Source organism: Dreissena polymorpha, chromosome 11 (genome assembly GCF_020536995.1).
Source record: "Dreissena polymorpha isolate Duluth1 chromosome 11, UMN_Dpol_1.0, whole genome shotgun sequence".
Taxonomy (NCBI): Eukaryota; Metazoa; Mollusca; class Bivalvia; order Myida; family Dreissenidae; genus Dreissena; species Dreissena polymorpha.
In genome coordinates this window covers 59,762,660-59,782,049 of record NC_068365.1, presented here as the reverse complement: position 1 = coordinate 59,782,049, position 19,390 = coordinate 59,762,660, and the positions used below count along the sequence as shown (strand labels likewise).

The 19,390-nt window shown below is 35.3% G+C and overlaps 2 protein-coding genes across 4 annotated transcripts in view; both read right to left on the bottom strand.

Annotated features, from left to right (window-relative positions):
* The window catches only part of LOC127849567 (E3 ubiquitin-protein ligase XIAP-like), a 68,824-nt gene extending 51,794 nt beyond the window's left edge, over window positions 1-17,030 (bottom strand). The window contains exons 1-2 of the mRNA XM_052382282.1: window positions 16,920-17,030; window positions 16,126-16,550 (exon numbers count right to left, since the gene is read on the bottom strand). Coding sequence (XP_052238242.1) covers window positions 16,126-16,519 — 394 coding nt within the window. The 5' untranslated portion in view covers window positions 16,520-16,550; window positions 16,920-17,030. The remainder of the gene's footprint in view (window positions 1-16,125; window positions 16,551-16,919) is intronic.
* LOC127849572 (uncharacterized) overlaps window positions 1-19,390 on the bottom strand; it is a 247,385-nt gene that overhangs the window by 155,710 nt on the left and 72,285 nt on the right. The gene's annotated exons all lie outside the window — the stretch shown is intronic.

The following is a 19,390-nucleotide window of genomic DNA, read 5'->3' as shown; positions in this document are numbered from 1 at the left end:
CCGGGGTACATGTACCGGTAAGTAGTACCCGAGCCGAGAATGTCAATTGAAGGTGTTAGAGATGCATTGAACCATAAGATTAAAAAGGGTAATTAACCACGGGCTTATTAAAATTAAAACGATGACATTACATTGTGCCAGCTGTTTATTGTTGTATACTGTAAGCTTGAAATATTTTAAATAATGTAAACAACTTACCTTGTATAAAGTTGGCACATTGTTGTCAGGTGTAGAAACTATTATACTTATTTCTGTTAAGTTGCACTGGCTGAACCAAACGAATTATGTAGTCGTTTCTAAATAATCACGAAACAATCTACTAATGCATATATGCTTGCCAGTTGCTGAGTTTGTGCATTTCCATTCATTATACTATCGGCCTTGGCAAACAGCGTGACTCAGATTAGACGCCGCATGATGTCTGCTATTTGGTACGCAGAAGATTTGCATATCCACGGGTGTTTTATGTCAAATGTTATGGTTTTCAATAGATCGTATACTTATCTACAAAACAGCGAATTAGCGTTCACTTGACATCATTTTTAATTATGTTATTTTGTTAATACTTTCTCACGTTCTTTTCGCCTTTGGTCGACGCCGTCTGCTATTTCAAACGATGAAGATTTCCATATCCACTGGCGTTTTTTTATGTCAAATGTTGGTGTTTTCCAATGGATCGTATACTTATCTACAAAACAGATAAGTAGCGTTCACTTTACATCGTTTGTGATGATGTTATTTTGTAAATACTTTTAAAGCGTTCTTTCTGTCGAAGTCGGCCATTTTGACGTGTGTGAACAAATACCGACATTCCCGCAATTACCAAAATCCCCAGGAATCCCCGAGATCCCACGAAATCCCCATTAATATTGATTATTTATCGACAAACTGCGTATTTTAATATAGATTGTTGCTTAATACACTGAAATCACTAATGAAACATTGTTTTTATCAAAGTTTGATTTCGGGGATTTCGGTAGGGTTTCGGTATATCCACATACCGCATTTTGTAATTCCGGTTATGTAAAACTTGCGAAACTTTTTCGTGATTTAATCAAAAACTAGATTTTTCACAGGTAAAACGCCTACGCCAACAGGTAGATCGCATTCTTGTCCATATACATGTCAAATTTCAGCAAAAGTAACCGACCAGTTTTCAAGACTCCCAAATCGCGACTATATGCACCAACTTAATGAAACTTAGCCCCCTTTATCATTCGTTCGAATGAACGTCATCAATGATGACGTCCAATACATCACTCATTCCATATTCAAAGTAAACATATCGATGCCATTGTGATTTTAGCGAGGCTGTTTCGGAGAAAACCTGAGCTATTGTCATAGCCAGCTCGTCCGCCGTCCAACGTCCGCCGTCCGCCGTAGGCGTCGTGCTAAAACCTTAACATTGGCTCTAAAATCAAAGTGCTTCGACCTACAACATTGAAACTTCATATGTAGATGCACCTTGATGAGTTCTACACGCCACACCCATTTTTGGGTCACTAGGTCAAAGGTCAAGGTCACTTTGACCTCTAATATCAAACTTTAACATAGGCTCTAAAATCAAAGTGCTTCCACCTACAACTTTGAAACTTCATATGTAGTTGCACCTTAATGAGTTCTACATGCCACACCAATTTTTCGTTCACTAGGTCAAAGGTCACTGTGACCTCTAATATAAAACTTTAACAAAAACCTTAACATTGCCTCTAAAATCAAAATGCTTCCACCTACAACTTTGAAACTTCATATGTAGATGCACCTTGATGAGTTCTACACGCCACACCCATTTTGGGTCACTAGGTCAAAGGTCAAGGTCACTGTGACCTCTAAAAAAATAAATTCTGACAAGCTTTCGCAGCCGAGCGTGGCACCCGTTATGCGGTGCTCTTGTTTCTAGTATTTACCGAGCGTCTCGAGTTGTGGCTAAACGATATTATATTTTGTTTAGTTATTACACGTCACCACTAAAACGGTGTTTCGTACTTTTTATTTTGATTAAAGTTCTTTCGTAATTTACGTATGACGAAAAATGTAATTATTAAAATGTCGCAATACACCAGTTTTAGCTGTGGTTTTATTGCAACAACGATTGTTAAGTTGTTGATTTTTATAGTTCAATATTTGGGAAAAAAACACTTATCAATCGAGGTTCGACGAGTTCAAAAAGATTGTGTATTGTGTGTTTGTCGAAGACTATTTTAAAACTGAATAGGAATGACAGTCATCCTTCTGACCATCTGGCATTCGATTCTATATCGTTTTCTGGTCTGAATAGTTAGCATGCCAAGAAATGCATTCTTTTGAATATGGTGGTTTATATCTAATTTTGTTGAAAGGATAAAACAGTAAAAGGGAATTGCAAATTGTGTGAGTTTTATTGTTCGAAGCACAGAATTGAAGTTGTAAGTAAAGTAAAAAAAAACTACATTTTGACGCCATTTTCTTCAGTTTTCGTCGCGATCGGATTCTTTTCTGATGTAGAATTAAGAAAAATGGCACGAGGTGTATGCATGATATTGATCCGGTAGACAATTTTGTGACAATTTATAGTAACAATATGTATTATTTAGACAATTACATATCTTATAACATTGAATTATGTTTTTAGTTGTTGATATTTCCACCAAACTGCAAATAACGCGCATAATTTTCCCCTAAACCACCTGTTCGCACTATTTTTTTTTCGCCTATACAATTCCATGCAATTTCCCCCCATCATAGATTTTCATAATCTCGGAAAATCAAGCATTAATAGGTTGGTACAAAAACGATTCAAATGTTTGCTGTACACGTATAATGTAAACCTATAGCAAACTATAAAGATAGAGATTCATATATTTAAATATGTTAACTGTAAGAGATCTGCAAGTCAATAAACCCATTTTTTTTAACAGAAAGGCTTGATTTTAAGTCAATTTAAGCTAATTGTATGAATGTCTTGATTAAATGTCTTAATTTACTATCTAATAATACTTTTTACTCAAATATCGACAAATATTACTTAAATATAAAAACCAAACCCATACAGGAACCTTCGTTTAGTATATTTCCTTTAATAATACGATTTATGGAACATGGCATGTAATAATGTTTCTATTTACTATTATAATCGCAATCAAAACACCCACTTTATGTTGAAACCGCTTATACACTGTGAAGAACTGTATGAATATTTAACTACACCAGTTTCGCAAATTATTTTATTTAAAATTACCCGTATTGAAAAATAAATGCATTTATTTTGTAGCGTGCTCAAGCAATTAATTTACATTTGTTGATCATAACGGCCATAAGATTTGTTTAAAATTGAAACAGTATGTACAGTCAAGTTACCATTACCGGATCATTACCCATAGCGGATCACTTTGATGTGTAAGACAGCGTATCGCAATAAATAGTTGACATTTTAGAGATTTTTTGCACACAGTATCTTCAATGCCTAATCTTTAAAACGAATTGAGTCGTAATCGGAGCTACTCTTTGTACAACATTTCAGTATGTTTTGCTTACATGTATATACGACTTTGTTGACTTACGTCTCGTTTCCAAATGGAGGTTAAACATTATTTGCGGCCACATGCTATAACTCTGTTGGAAAGTAAGACGTTTACGCATTAATTAAAAGGCCGTGTAGTAGTCTTTCTGCCCGCAAAAATCCATTTCAGTTTTGATTCGTGTTTAATATTTTGCAACACCTTAAATGAAATGAACAATTATGGCAATAACGGATCAAGTGTGATAATATAAGTATTGATAATATATTACACATGTATATTTAAATATATGCAAATCTTGTTGATTCTTTCAATAAATAATATCAATCATAATGTTTTATTTATGTTCCACGTTAAATCACGATGATGAGATACGATTCAAACAATTTTCATGGATTATAAGATGTCCATATCTTTTCGATCTATTTAGGATTTTCAACAGATAATTCACACAAGAACGTCATGCGTAAAGTGTAGATACACGATAACATATATAAAACAACTAATAACAAAAATGAATGCAATTTATAACTGGCAATGTTACTTTGTCATTGTAAACAACACAGGTCATATTTCAACAGTTCAAATAGCGTCTTAGATGCCCTTCTGATCGGTTTCGATCACATGATCCGTTATGGCTACAACTGATCCGTTAATGCATGAATTTTGAGGCGAAAAAAGGTATCATAAATACATTTTGCCTGCGCTTAAAAATAAGACTTTGCGCTGAAGCAGCACGCAAAGGTAATGTTTTAATTCCACTTTTTGCCTTTAGCTTTAAAGGACGTTTTTCGCAAATGGTCGAAATGAATTTGTTTAAAGCTTTTTGTCACATATTCAGAAAATCAAAGAACACTATAGATCAGTTAGTGCAATTAGTTTAGTGGATTCATACTAAACAGGCAGTTTATGGTAACATTTTGTTACAACACATTGATCAGGTTTCAAATGCTTTGCATTAAAAAAACATGCGAAAGGCCGAGAAGATTAGTCAATAGCTTTTTTATCCGAAGGCCACTGGTTCGATCCCCACTAGAGTCAAACCTTATTATTTGAGTTTACCTCTTACATTATAAATTGTTGTGATAAGAGAGCTCTAACGTACATTGGTAAAAAATCTAGCAATTTGATGCATTTACTAACGCACTTCAAACATCGCACTTCTATATCGTAAAGCCCTACAAGGCTACAGTTTATTGGAAGTTTATTAAAAAACACACCAAAACTCACAACCATTATACGCACACTTATATGAATATTTTGCGTTTATAAAACATGCCTTTGTTAACCGTCTCCGGCATTGTAAAGTTCACACAGCCTGATTTTAAAGGAAACAAATTACTGCGTGTTGCGGTCATGATTTAACTAAGTTTGAAACGTTAACATATTTAATAGCTCTACATGAGTACTAGAGAAACAACTTTACATTATTATACAAAAACACAGAAAGATAAACTTACTTCTGTAACTAGGTTCACTGACGGTGTTCGTTTTTGAACAGATATCCTTAAACTCTTCAATTGTATTTGAAACGTATTTAAACCTGTAACGAACAACCAATCTCTTTCACGACGGTTACTTACATGTGATAGCAACTCTGCAGGTAGATTGGTTACTATCGTTATGTCAGATTTCTTGTTATGCGACGTTAAGGTTGCATAATTACGGAATACCGTTAGGGCCATCGTGGTAACACATTAAAACCCAGAGGGCGACAATGCGATAGTGCGATAGTACGATGGCGACATTGCGATAGTACGATGGTGACATTGCGATATTACGATGGCAACAATGCGACAACGCAATAGTACGATGGCGACAATGCGAAAGTACGATGGCGAAAATGTGACAACGCGATAGTACGATGGCGACAATGCGATAGTCATATCGTATTGTCGCCATCGTATAATCGCAATGTAGCCATCGTACTATCGCATCGTCACCATCGTACTATCGCGTTGTCGTACTGTCGTCATCCTATAATCGGGTTGTCGCCATCGTACTATCGCACTGTCGCTATCGTATTGCCGCACTGTCGTCATCGTATTATCGCACTATCGCATTATCGCTATCTTACTATCGCACTGTCGTCATCGTATTGTGCACTGTCGCCATCGTACTATCGCATTGTGGCCATCTCACTTTCGAGTTGTCGCATTGTCGCCATCGTACTATTGCGTTGTCGCCATCGTACTATCGCGTTGTCACCATCGTCTTGTCGCACTCTCGTCATCGTATTATCGCACTATCGCATTATTGCTATCTTACTATCGCACTGTCGTCATCGTATTGTGCACTGTCGCCATCGTACTATCGCATTGTGGCCATCTCACTTTCGAGTTGTCGCATTGTCGCCATCGTACTATCGCGTTGTCGCCATCGTACTATCGCGTTGTCACCATCGTACTATCGCATTGTCGCCATCGTACTATCGCAATGTCGCCCTTTAGATGTTAATGTGTAACCACGATGGCCCTAACGGTATTCCGTTCATAATACTAAGATGTTAATGTAGAGGACAGTACGCTCTAAATAAATCAAAGCGTGTTAAATGAATATATCTATGGTTTATTCAAACACTTGTTGTTGTGATCTTTCAAATAAAAAACTGTTAGGCAAATCATTGGTATGCACTTATATTTTCGTTATATTTTAGCTTTGAGACTACAGATTGGACCAACGCGGTTTGGCAGATCACCTCTCCTCTGGATAGAAGCCGGTTTTTTTTTATAGTTTAAATACAGTCTTACCTATCTGTGCTTGGTTGTAGATTACTCCTCAACCTACATCATCAGCATGGATGCCGCCGTCTTAGAATATTTCAGCCATCTTAATTCCATGAACATTCTGATAGCGGTGGACCCACAGTTGTGATCAGTCACTGCGTTTTGGTTGATTTCCTCCAGCTCTTCTTCTCTCGCATCAGTCACGGCCAGTTTGATGCCCGTTCAGCTGCTTGGCTCAGTCTCTGGTTAGCCACTCGTCTCTCCCTGCCAGTAGTTCCTACTGCTGTCATAAGCCTGTGCACAGACTGGGATCACAACCCTCTAACGCCAACTTCCACGGGAAATAGCCAAGTGCGCCAGCATTGTTGCTTGCACAGATCTATGAGTTATGTGTACTTTGCCTTCTTCCGCTCGTAGGCATCTTCACATCTTGCCTCCCATGGTACTGTCAGCTCTATGGTGACGAGCTTCTTTCCTGTCTATGACCACAGTACATGGTCGTAGGGTCGTCTGAACCAAGTTTGGGAAAACAAGTCTTCTACCAAGGTCAACTTCCATCTTCCAGTCTCTCGTGTGATCAAGAATTTATCCTTTTGTCGGTTTCTGTGTCTTCTTGGTCTCTTCGATGTGTCCATGGCGGGGGTAATTACCATGTTCCTTCTTCCGTTCCTTCTCTAGCCAGTCAGCCAACTCTCTGAGGACCAAGTCGTGCCTCCATCTGTATCTTCCCTGTGTCAGTGCTGTTGTACAAGATGACATAACAGGCTTTAAAGACCTGAGAAGAAAGGAAAACCGAAAAAAACAAGGCTCATACTTGCAGGTATCTCCCCAGGTAAACTTCCTGTCTGCTGTATTCCACGTGGTCCATGCTCCCTGCGCTCCACAGTGCTTGCTTGTCTGGCATTTTCTTCCGCTCTCCTGACCTCCCCTGGCTGAATCATCGCTCGCCTCTCTTTCTGGTCTGATCGGCTCCACAGTTCCACCTTTCTCGCACCAAGTCCTTTACGTCCAGCAGCAGTTACTCCGACAATGTCTTTGTGCTTGAGCGCGTTCTCTGCCGGGGTCACAGATTCTGTCGCTGACCATTTCCTGTTCGTTCGGGTTTGGATCCCTGCCTTACGGATAAACTCGTCCGGATGATCCCTCAAGGTCAACACAAGTCTTGGTTTTGCTGTCTTGAACTCTTCTACCAGTGAAGATAGTGGGAGTTGTAACTTGTTGCTCTTCCCGTAGAGTCCAATACTGGTAAATCTGGGTGGAATTCCTAGCAACTTCCTGAGGTGTCGACTTGTGATTCTCTGCAGGGCTTCCACTGTTGTGCTAGGTACCTCGTAAAACATCAACGGCCAGATTAGTCTTGGGAGTAATGCGTGATGGTGAAGCCAAGTTTTGAACTTGCCGGGTAGTCCGCAGCGGTCTATCTTTTTTAAACCCTCTTCTATCTGTTGCTCTAACTTCTTTACATTGTCGCGATCTTGGAAGCTTGCATCAAAACACTTGCCCAGGCATTTTATTGGACTCGTCACTTTGGAAGAAATCTCTTCGTTCTGTGCGTAGAGTTTGAACCTCTCTTTTGTCTGTCCTTTCTTTATAACGAGAGATCTGGAGTTTGCTGCTTTGAACTTCATTCTTTCACATGAAGCGACATCCGTCAGGGCTGTCAACATCCATATAGCTTTGACGTGTGTCGTTGTCCTCAATGTGAGGTCATCCATGAAGCCTCTGCTAGATTCCTGACTATGTCTTTGGTCCACGTGTATCTCTAAAGAAGGTGAGAAAACTGTCCATTTATATTTGTGTCAAGTTGTTTCTTGCTTTGTACAAGACAAACCTTATTGTATTGTTTAAATCAATGCCGTTAAAAATACGCTTTCGGTAAAGGTACGGCTATGGTGGTCTGTATTTGTAAAATGTTGCATTTATTTTCCTTTAACCTTGTCCCTTTTACATTCAATTATATATGGAAAATATTAAGTAAAGTGTGCCCTATGCATAACGTACTGCTTTGTTTATGAGTGGCTCTGCTAGTTGTTGATAACGACGGCGAAGACGACGATGATAACGATGAAGACGATAGAAACAATGATGATGATTATTATTTTGATGATTATTATGATGATGATGATGATGATGATGATGAGGTGATGATGATGGTGATGATGATGATCACGACGAAAACAATGACGATGATGGTGATGATGATGATGCTGATGATGAAAAAGATGAAGAAGAAGATGATGATGATGTTTAATCCGGAAAATCAAAATGTGAGTAATTGGAAGTAAATAGTTAAAACGTATAATGTAACATATTTTTGTTAGTGCAACTGCCCTTACCGAATTTTAGATTCGGATATACAAAATATAGAGTATAGAATGTAATAATACGGTTCAGTAAAATGGTAAAATAGTTTATTGTTTTAACAACATAAATGAAATGTACAATTTAAATAGATATGAATGTTACTAAAATATTAACAATACAAAATAAACAATAACAATAATAAAGATTGCAATATAATACTGAAGTAAAATAGCTTAGCCATTTTTCGGTCTGCCGAGAGAAAATAATAAGATGAAAGATTGTATGTTAGGCATTATAAGGTGTATAAGTACCAAATGGCATAACTGTTATACAATTGTTCATATGATAAAGGATATTTACGCAAATAAATAATGCTGTACCCGATTTACTTCCGACAAGTGTTCATAGTAATTAGTTATATCATTTGGATTAAAGCAGGACGAGTCATTCTCTCCCCGGTTATATACATATTTTACCAGCGAATGTTCTGATCTTTTTATGTGCAATAATGATCATGCCGTGATATTGATCAGTTCTCATTTTATCTTCTTTAATTTACTAATGACTCTTATAACCACAAATCCGGTAAGTCTTAAGACACAATTTAAATGCATATCTCTACATTTGGCATCGTGTGTTCAAAAACTAATATTAGCAAAGCTAAGATGAGTAGATTTGAAAAACGTCAAAGTGGAAATATGTATCAATTATTCGTATCATAGTGACACACACATTTAAGTTGTTGACAGCGTTTTCTAAACAAATTTGAATACACTGCAGCTATGTCATATGCCGGAAGCTATGCCTGAACAAATCCTTTTAGGATATAATTGTCTTCGTCACTTATTAAATAATTAATACACGGGCTTTAAGGCAAAATTACACTTATATGATTTCATCATTGAACCTATTATTCTATTTAAATAAGCAATATGACGAGTTAACGTCTTAAAAAAGTGATGCATTACATTTATCATTTCTTAAAATTGTAATTGGTTTTTGAACGGTAAACCCATACTTTGCCGTTTATGGACACATTTTTAGATATTCGTTATTGGTTTTATTTAGGAAAACCTCAAAACATAACTTAAAATATATGAATAATCAATCGCCGATTACATATAGTACGTTAATTACCACAAAATCATTGTCATTATCATGACCAGCATCACAAATTATCATTAGCATCGTTATCATCATCACCTCGTCCACCGCAACCACACCCACACAAAGTTGTGTCTCTCATCTTCAATCCATCAACCTAATACTTATAATCATCACTATCGTCATCAGAAACGTCGGCATCCATCATATAATACTTCAAATACGACAATTGCCGCCGTCGCCACAGCAGACGCCGCCATCACTAGAATCATCGCTACCGCCGCTGCCTCTATCACCATCGCAACAACCCCATCTATACCACTATCTCTACCACTACCATAATACCCCTTACTACATTTACCGCCACCACCACCGCAGCTGCACCTACTACCATCACTGCAACAACCTTCATCACCATGCTACAACGTATAATCAATTCGCTTGTATTTTCATATAAATACTTGATGAATTGGTTAAACACCTATTTTATATACTGTCTCACTATTCATCAAGACGCGCTGTTATAACTCATTACTGATGAGATGAATGGACTTTTGCAGTTTCCTATTTTGTTTTCAAAAGGGTCATTAACAATGATAATTTCATCGCTCCTTTATAGTATATGAAGTCAATGGTGTCGATTGTCCGCAATGCAAGAATGCAGACTTAACAGTTTAAGGTAACTGTAGAAACTAGTGCTCTTTGGTTAAAACTAAGCTTAGCGGTTTAAAATGTAAAGAGTTGTGTGCTTTGGGTAGCTTGAATACTAATTATGCACTACATGTACTAGTAAGAGACAAGACTTTTGAACAGTATGTAATAGACTGGCATGCAACTATTAATCGAGAGCGAAGTGGTCGAGGTAATGGACGTAATACACTAAGAAAATATTGTTTGTTTAAAAACGTCTATGGTTCTGAAATTTATTGTAAAACGATCCTGCATTTAAATTATCGTGCAGCGTTTAGTAAATTCAGGTGTGGTGTAGCACCACTTAGGATCGAAACCGGGCGTTATGAAAATTTAGATGTAAATGATCGCAAATGTTCATTCTGATAGTCGATTGAAGATGAGTCGAATGTTTTGTTTCAGTAAAGTTAACTGTTGCTTTTCATTTCATATCAATATAAACTGGAAAACAATGATGTATCAATAGCTGACTTGTGTCATTACACTTTCTTCTTCAACATCAGATTCTTAAATTATCCAGTGTTGCCTTTTGTACCATTATATACCATACTGTCAAGTAGTTTTATTTAGGCCAATATTCTCTTTTTGTCAGGCAAACCTTCATTTTCCAATTTTCCAACTCTGTTTGTACAATGATTTGAAATGTTTATTTTGTTTTATTGTACAGACAATATGTTCATATGTATGTATATCAAAGTCCCTTTATAAGGCTTTTATATAGTGGTCATATGCAATGTATCAATTTAATTAATCTTAAAATACATTTTTACAGTACATTGTATATGCTGGGACTACAATAATGCACTAAAATTGATTCTAAGCGCATTTGAATGTTAATGAAGGAATGGTGACTTTTCAGGGTTTAAAAAGTAGATATTTTAACGATAGGGTTTGAAGAGTTACTTCCCTTCAATCTGATATAGAGCAATTGTCTAAATTCTGATAACTGTTAAACTGTAAGTTTATAATAGGTATATAGTAAGTATATATTATCATCTGATCATGGTATGCCACGATGGTTGAATGTTCTTTCTAGTTGGTTAACTGTTTGTGCAATAATGTCACAATTCACAATGTTGGATAATATTGGGTAACAAATTTGTATGACAATCGGTAAGATTGGTGGTGGCAATATAGCTTTAAACATGTATATTGATTGTCATGTAAAGTACATTAATACACAGAATAAGTCTCTTATAATTAATTTTATGAATGGCAAATGTTTAATCTTAATGTTTTATATATCCAAAATTTTGAAAAATATAAAAATTGGATGAGACTTAAACAATAATAAACTAAACTCAACGTAGCTTAAGAACCTTTCCTTTAGATTTATCGCAGGATCATGGGTTCGCACTCACACATTCTTTTAAAGTGTCTGCATTGAAAAAGATAATGATGATTGTGTTTGTAATAACCTCTTATAGGTAATACAACTATGCAATTCCTCAATTCGTAAAGTTTAAGTATGTTTATATTAATAGTGCTATGTTTCCATTTATAAACAAGAGCTGTGTTTGTGAAACACAATGCCCCCTAGCCGCTTTGAGGCCATATATTTGACCTTTGACCTTAACGGATGACCTTGACCTGTACCTTTCACCACTCAAAATGTGCAGCTCCATGAGATACACATGCATGCCAAATATCAGCTACATATTCACCCAAACAGAAGAACGTGTTTTGATAAATCCATTTCACTTACCGGAAGGTCATGTAATATAATTGTTAATACAATATAAATAGACAAATTATATGCGCCGCGTGATTTAAAAATGATTTTTATTTCAGCGTATCTTCAGCCCAGCCTGCATATCCACACAGTCGGGTCAGGAGCTACAACGCCCGATCATGAAACCTGAAACATGGCGTGACTTCATAGCGAACAGTGTTGCTCCTGAAGAGCCATGACGGAGCTACGCTGGCCGTATATGACATAAGACACATTTCCAGTTAACGCGGGTCATTGGAATTTAAAAATGTGTACATGACTTTAAATGATATATACAAAAACGTTTTTTACATGGGATTATGATGTACTTTATCAATATTATTGACATAGGACCTTTTACCTCAATGTTATTTATCAGATATTGTGTACAGTATGAAAGCGTTGTCTATACAAAAGCGATGCATTTATACTGGTACATCGCTGTAATAATATAATAATAATAATAATAATAATAATAGTAATAATAATAATAATTATTATTATTATCATTATCATTATTATTGTTTTCGCATTTATTAACTCTTATGCGACTTAAGAAATTGCGAAAAAAATCCCTGGAAAAAAAGTCCCATTGGAAAAAAATCTCATTTTTATTTTAAACACGAGTAAACGCATTCAAATTGCGTAGATTGTTGATCATTTGATTAAATATAGTGTTTCTGGAAGTAACATGAATTTATCTCTGAAAATTAACAAAACTCCCATGGGATTTTTTCCAATTTGAAAAATGTGATTCTTTTTTATTCAAAAATATAAGGCTTTGTCCGCATAAAATGAGAATAAAATCCTTAAATAACGTTTAAATACTTAAATACCCAAAGAAAACACGTTTTATAAAATGCCTAAAATACCATAGGATTTTTTCCAATCCTGAAATTATTGGGACAAAATTTCCTATCCTATGGGAAGACCAACTTTTTCTCATAAATTTCATAGTGAAAAAAACAAACGCATTTTCTAAGCGAAAATAATCAATTATTAATACAAAATAAAACTTTTATCGCAGGCTTAATCACAAAGAAGCAAACCTTCAAGAAAAGGGTACTTGGGTTTGCGAAATTTCGGTTTCGCAAAGTTTTTCCGTTGGCCGTTATTAGTGGCCAAATATGTTTCTATAAAATGCTTTTAAATTTTCAAACTTAATATGTAACCAAATTGTTAAGCCCAATTCGTTGAATATGATATTGTAAATGCAGTTCATTAAATATTCATATTAAAGAAAACTTGATGTCATAAAGGTATGAGTAATAACTGCAATTATTTTTCTTATAAGTGTACTACACCATAAATGTATGTATGCATTTGCAAGATTTAAAGATTGCTATTCAAGATGATCTAGAGAAATTAAATTATCGTGTATTTATTTATATATCTTCATAACTGTACTTTTCAACATAACTATACTCTGAAATAATGTAAACTTTAAGTATTGATATAGATGAACACTAATTAAAAATATAATAATAGTGTTTAATGATTGTGCGTGTACTTCTATAATGCAATAAATAAATACATATAATATAAAATACGACTACGTTATATATTATATAAGATATTTAATCTAAAAAAGAGCGAAACAATGAATACAATTTTTAAAACTCAGTATTTAAGTAAAATATCAAAAGAACGCTATATTAATCGACACATGAACAACAAGACAATGTTTTTTTAAAAAGGAAACAAAATGTTAGTAAATAAATTAAAATAAATAAAAAATAGCACACGCAAGAGAAATGGTAAAACTAGGTTTACGGATATCACGAGTAAAATATGTGGGAATCTCATTTTTTATAAACTGAATACAACTTCAAAATGTAATCACAACATCAATGATTAGACTGTCAAAATAATAAACCCTTTGCAAACGCCTACTAGACACAAACAAACACACCGTTTGCAGTTGAAGAAAATATTTCTTGAGTCATAAATGCTTGTTCGTAATCTCATGTCTTTAATATCTTAGTAATGCCCGCTCAAAGGTATAATAAAAACACGCTTAATCAATATACAAACACATTTTAGTACTATAAAAATATTCCTTAGTAAAGTCCGCAATAAGTACACAACCTGAGCATGCACAAAAATTAATGAAACGACTTAAGAATTTGGACCACAAATTAACATATTGTATTTATCAGTATTGCGCTGGGGACCTTGTATATGCCTCATCTCCTCAGTTTTTTGTATTGCCTGTAGCCCGATAATAAAAGGTAGTAGTTTTTGCCTTCACAACTGTCCAGATAAAATAAGTAATATTGTGATATGGCGATCCTATCAAGTCCAGAAGACACTCACTCTTTCTTTAATCCAATTTCTGAATATCGGACATATATATAGAACAGCAGCACAATCTTCGCAGGTTGCCAGGTTACCACACGGCATGATCATGTTTAACATTCCTTTGTCCATGCAGGTCATGCACACACGCTGCTCTTTTAGCTTCTCATTTTCTTTCAAGATTTTATTAGGCTCCAATATATGCACACAGTGTTATAAAATACAATTTTATTATAAAAACTGGAATCTACAGCTGACCTAAAGCGTATTAGTAATGGTTTAAATTAAGGACCATTGAAATAATGTGGTTGACCAACATTAGATGAAAGCATTGATCAATGGGGAATACTACTAGTAATAAGAGAGCATATCTATTAAACAATATTTTAGTCAGATGTTTTAATTTGTTCAAATGCAAAACCGTTTTCTCAATGTCAGTTTCGGATCAACATCGACACAACTGACTATGTTTCTTACAGTTTGACTTACCTTACAGAACTCTGGTTGAGGGTTATGAACTAGAGTCTCTCATAAAACTCTGATCTTGCAAACGTTGGTTAAAATGATGGTCAGAAGATGCTTCACGAATCAGCCCTTGATCGTCAGCACTTGACTGACCTGTGGCATTATCCGTCGCATCACTGGGCTGGGCGACTAGTTGACCGTGTGCTGTCATTACAACTGAACCGTCTGACCGGTTCACCAACATACCAGGTTGGCTGGGTGAAACAATTGTCGATCTTGTTTGCTCTTGAGCTGTTTGCTTGATATTTGTCAACCCCTCTCCATGTTTGATATTCATAATATATTCAATGCCCTTCTGCTGTCTAACAAAGCCGCACTGTGGAAACCATTTTGCATGCTCTATCAAAGGTATGTCGTTTGGTTCCCAGCCATGAAGTTCAACTCCGCACCAGTAGCATTTACAACGATCAGCCTGACCTACCAAAGGTAATAAATGCAAATAAGCACTTTGGCTTAATACGGCAAATTATCTTATTATTTTTTATAAGCAGAGGTAAGTTCAGGCGTTCAAACATGTTAAAATTTTAGAATGTACACGAATACACAAGTATTATAACTACAGGCAAGCCATTAATATAGTCATCATTAAAGCTTTTTTTTATACGAAGTTTACCATGATCGAAACCAAGGCCAAATAGGCATACCATTTAACTTGTAATTTAGTCTGTGTTTTTGTTTTATTGTTTCAGGAAAATGCATGTTAAGAATATTTTTTAATTCGCGCAATTCTCCAACTCAAAATGTATAGCATTAAATATTTATTTTCTATAGTGTTGAACAATATATCCCTACGCAAAATAAATGCGTATTATCTAATTTAAATAACAAGATTGCTTACCCATATACAACAAGCCAGCAGCTGCCAAGTCTCTCGGTGTTTGTCTCAACTGTGCGGGCCATCCTCTGTATGAACGTAACCTCGTGTGTTCGTCAGCCCAGTCACGGTACTTTGGCTCGGTGATAGCGGCTGCTGCTCCTTGGTTTGAATCACTTGAAGATAGGATTGCTGCACTATGTAATTCTTGGACGACCACGGCAGTATCATCTACGTTTAGAGTTGAAGTTGTTTGAATCAGATCTGACCTTAGCGAAGAATATGCAAAGTTTCCAGCTGCAATCCTTATTACCCGGTTTGTTCTATTTAATGCATTTACGGATGTCGCCTGTGAAACTTTCCTTCCCGACGAAATTGGTATATTTCCACATTCATATCCGAGCGCAAAAGGACATTCTGGGCAATATTTCCTGTGTTCATTTGCCACAACAGCACCTGGTTTAAAGCTAGCTAAACTCGCTCTGCAAAACACACATTGCACGCGATCAGAGATATGTAGGTACAAAAACCCACTTTTGGCCAATTCTTCCTTAGTTACATTTGCCCATTGTGGCCAGTCATGAAACGTTGTGAGCCTCTCGTTCTCACGATAGAGGTGAGAATAATATTCTCGTGGATCGGGGGAATATTGTTCTGGCTCTTCGTCGGTGCTTTCGTCGTCCACCATTCGATCTTGGTGGCGAGTACTAAGTGTCAATATTGGTGGCGAATCTTCTTCTAAATCATCGTATTGTCCGACATTTAGTAATGGTAGGACATCTAAACTACTGGTATAGTTCCCAATTTCAGAGTCGCTAACACCACTCGATTTTAAACTAGTTTCTACCATGGTCCTCACTAAAATAGCTATTAAAACGCACCTGAAATGGGAGATGTGTTTAAATGTTTCATAAGAATACACGACAGGCACATTTTTTGGCGGGGTTTATCGTTTATTTAAGAGATATATTTTTCTAAATATTTTTTCCAATCTTGCCAAACACCCAGTTTGATTAAATTTCAACGTCACCATTTAAAGTGAGTCACAGTTAATGCTCCAGACTGCTTAAATAGCAATTTTCTTATTCTGGCTCTAAAATTGCGTGTTTGGAAGTGCTATCTTACAACATAAATGAAACGTATTGATGAAATTTCTTGATTTTAATACAATATGTTAACATTATCACGATTGATGTTACCATAATTATTAAGTTTAACGAAGTTAGTATATGTAACACAATATGACTTACGTGTATCTCACTAAACCGATACTCTTGAGTTATTTTCAAGAAGTAGTTGAATGCAAACTATAATATTTCTGTCGTATATCCACTGGATATATAGCCTGGTGTATGGAAATTTCATACGTTTTAAATAGAGTAAAAGTCGATGCGGTAGTGAGTAATGTTCTAGTTGGTATAAGCTATAAATATAACCTTTTGGATTGGCGTATTTGAATGATGCTAAGTTGATGGAGTGTAATTATTGCGGACGTAAACACAATTCAAAATACCACCATAAAAGGTTTCTAGTATTAAATATGACTGGAAACGTTCATCATGATAACAAGCAAATGATGAATAAGAAATAAACCTATGGGACTTCAATGCATCTTTATTACAGTAAACGACTACTGATGTTTTTTTTATTTCTATTAAAATATTAAAGAACGTTACCTTAAAAGTAAATGAAGTATGCAATATCCTTACGTTATTAATTAGATTGATTCTCTAGAAACAAAGCACTTGTCTGAAATTATTTTATTTAACATTTAAATCAGTTAATTACATGCCATTAACGAGTGTATGTTTTAACATAAATACTGTCATATAAATAAATAGGACACGTGTGCAATATTTCGCTCAAGGTTGAACGACATAAACAAAACGTGAAGTTATCCACTTCTTTAATCTGCATTAATAGATCAACATTATATGCGTGTGAAAAACATAATTTACAGACAGATCATATCTATGTGCGTATAATAGTAAATGTACTTCTGCAATCTGTTTTACGTTAACTCTGATGTGATATTGTATCTGTTAAGCTACTTTGTTCACAAATGTGAAATAACATCCTGTAGTGAAATACTACCAGACCTGAAAGGCATACGTGCTGTAAGGTTTCATGTTTACAACAAAATACACGAACACATGTTTTAGTTATTTAAATCGTTGCGAGTCTTATCCTGCAACGAACGGAGATATGAGCCTCGGTGTTAAAGTCACTATAGCGCTCAAAATCAACGAAAATTTAGTTAAGTATTTCGTAAAATAAAGTTTACACCTTAACAATCAGTGTTCCTTATAGCAATCGCCAAAATTTCAACGCTAGATGTGGTATGATTACTTAGATTTTTGTAGATACAAAATGCTCGTTTTTATTTATTTGTGGCCACAATTAGTTCCGGGTGTGTAGAAATATCGAAATCCCCGTAATTACCGATAGTCGTGATTGTTTTAGGCGAGCATATGCGGTGTTATTTTCTGGTGTGTGAGGTTAGCCTGAAACCGGTTTAACCGCCCCAGCCCCCCAAATGTTTTCCATTGGCCATTACAATATAAAGAAGTGAAACTCCAGCTGCTGGAGCAGTATTGAATTTTCAAGGCAGTAAACCCAGTTTGTATCATAGTATATTGATATGAAATGTTATGTTATAAATGGAGTTAATAATTACAAGAGTATCTTTCTTGTCAAGAGTTCCTGGAGTTTGATTGTTCTCTCTATATATCACTGTTGTTAAACAATATGTGTTCCGCGACACACGAAGATATTTTTGTGACAGACTACACAAATAGCTTCAGGGGACTGTTAAGGTATTCCAGTTATTGTACAGATGAATTGAGAGTGGTATCCCCGTAATCTCACAATGGGACTGGTGCCTACCGGATGTGTAGATCTTAATATTTGGAATCCCAATTTTCGCGAAGACTCTCATTTAAACCACACAATCTTCAGTTTGTAATGTATTATGTTAATGCATAACCCAAAGTGATCGCTAGCGCACTTGAATAGATGTATCTAACATAGCAAACAGGAAATTATTAACGGATGAACAAGTGAGAGTGACAATTACAAAGTCACTTGTTAATTAATCTTGAAATAATATTGCGGTTAAGTTAATTATTAGATTCTCATGTGAATTAACTATATGCCTTCATGTATTTGGAATGATCCACCCTCGTTGCAAAATATTTTGTTGTGGTTGACCTTTAACTTTAAAAGGATTTGATGCAAAATCAAACACTTACAATAATAACTTTGCAATAATTTCCAATACGATACAATTAACGGTAACACTAGGTCCCCGAAATATAACGTTTTATTATTGTACATAAATGTTTGTTGTATAAAAATATTCGGCATTTTTTCGGTATTTGTAATGAATGTAATTTTATTATTTATAGTATAAATTTATTATGTTAAATATAAACCATCAGAATGATAAATCAAACAGTAAACCAAAAGAATAAACACAGATTATGATGTCAATAAAAAAAATATATAGATACAATCTAAATACAATAAAAAATTAAATAATACAATAAAAGTAACATTTCTAAACTTAAACAGGAAAGATTGCAAAGCCACGAAACCAGATTTTTAACATTTAAGTTATTAATTAAAATAAACGTGCAATCTCGAGCTAGGTCTGAATGTATCGCAATTACGCGCTAAGTAATTGGACGCCCTCTTTTTTAGTCCGAATAATAACTTTTTT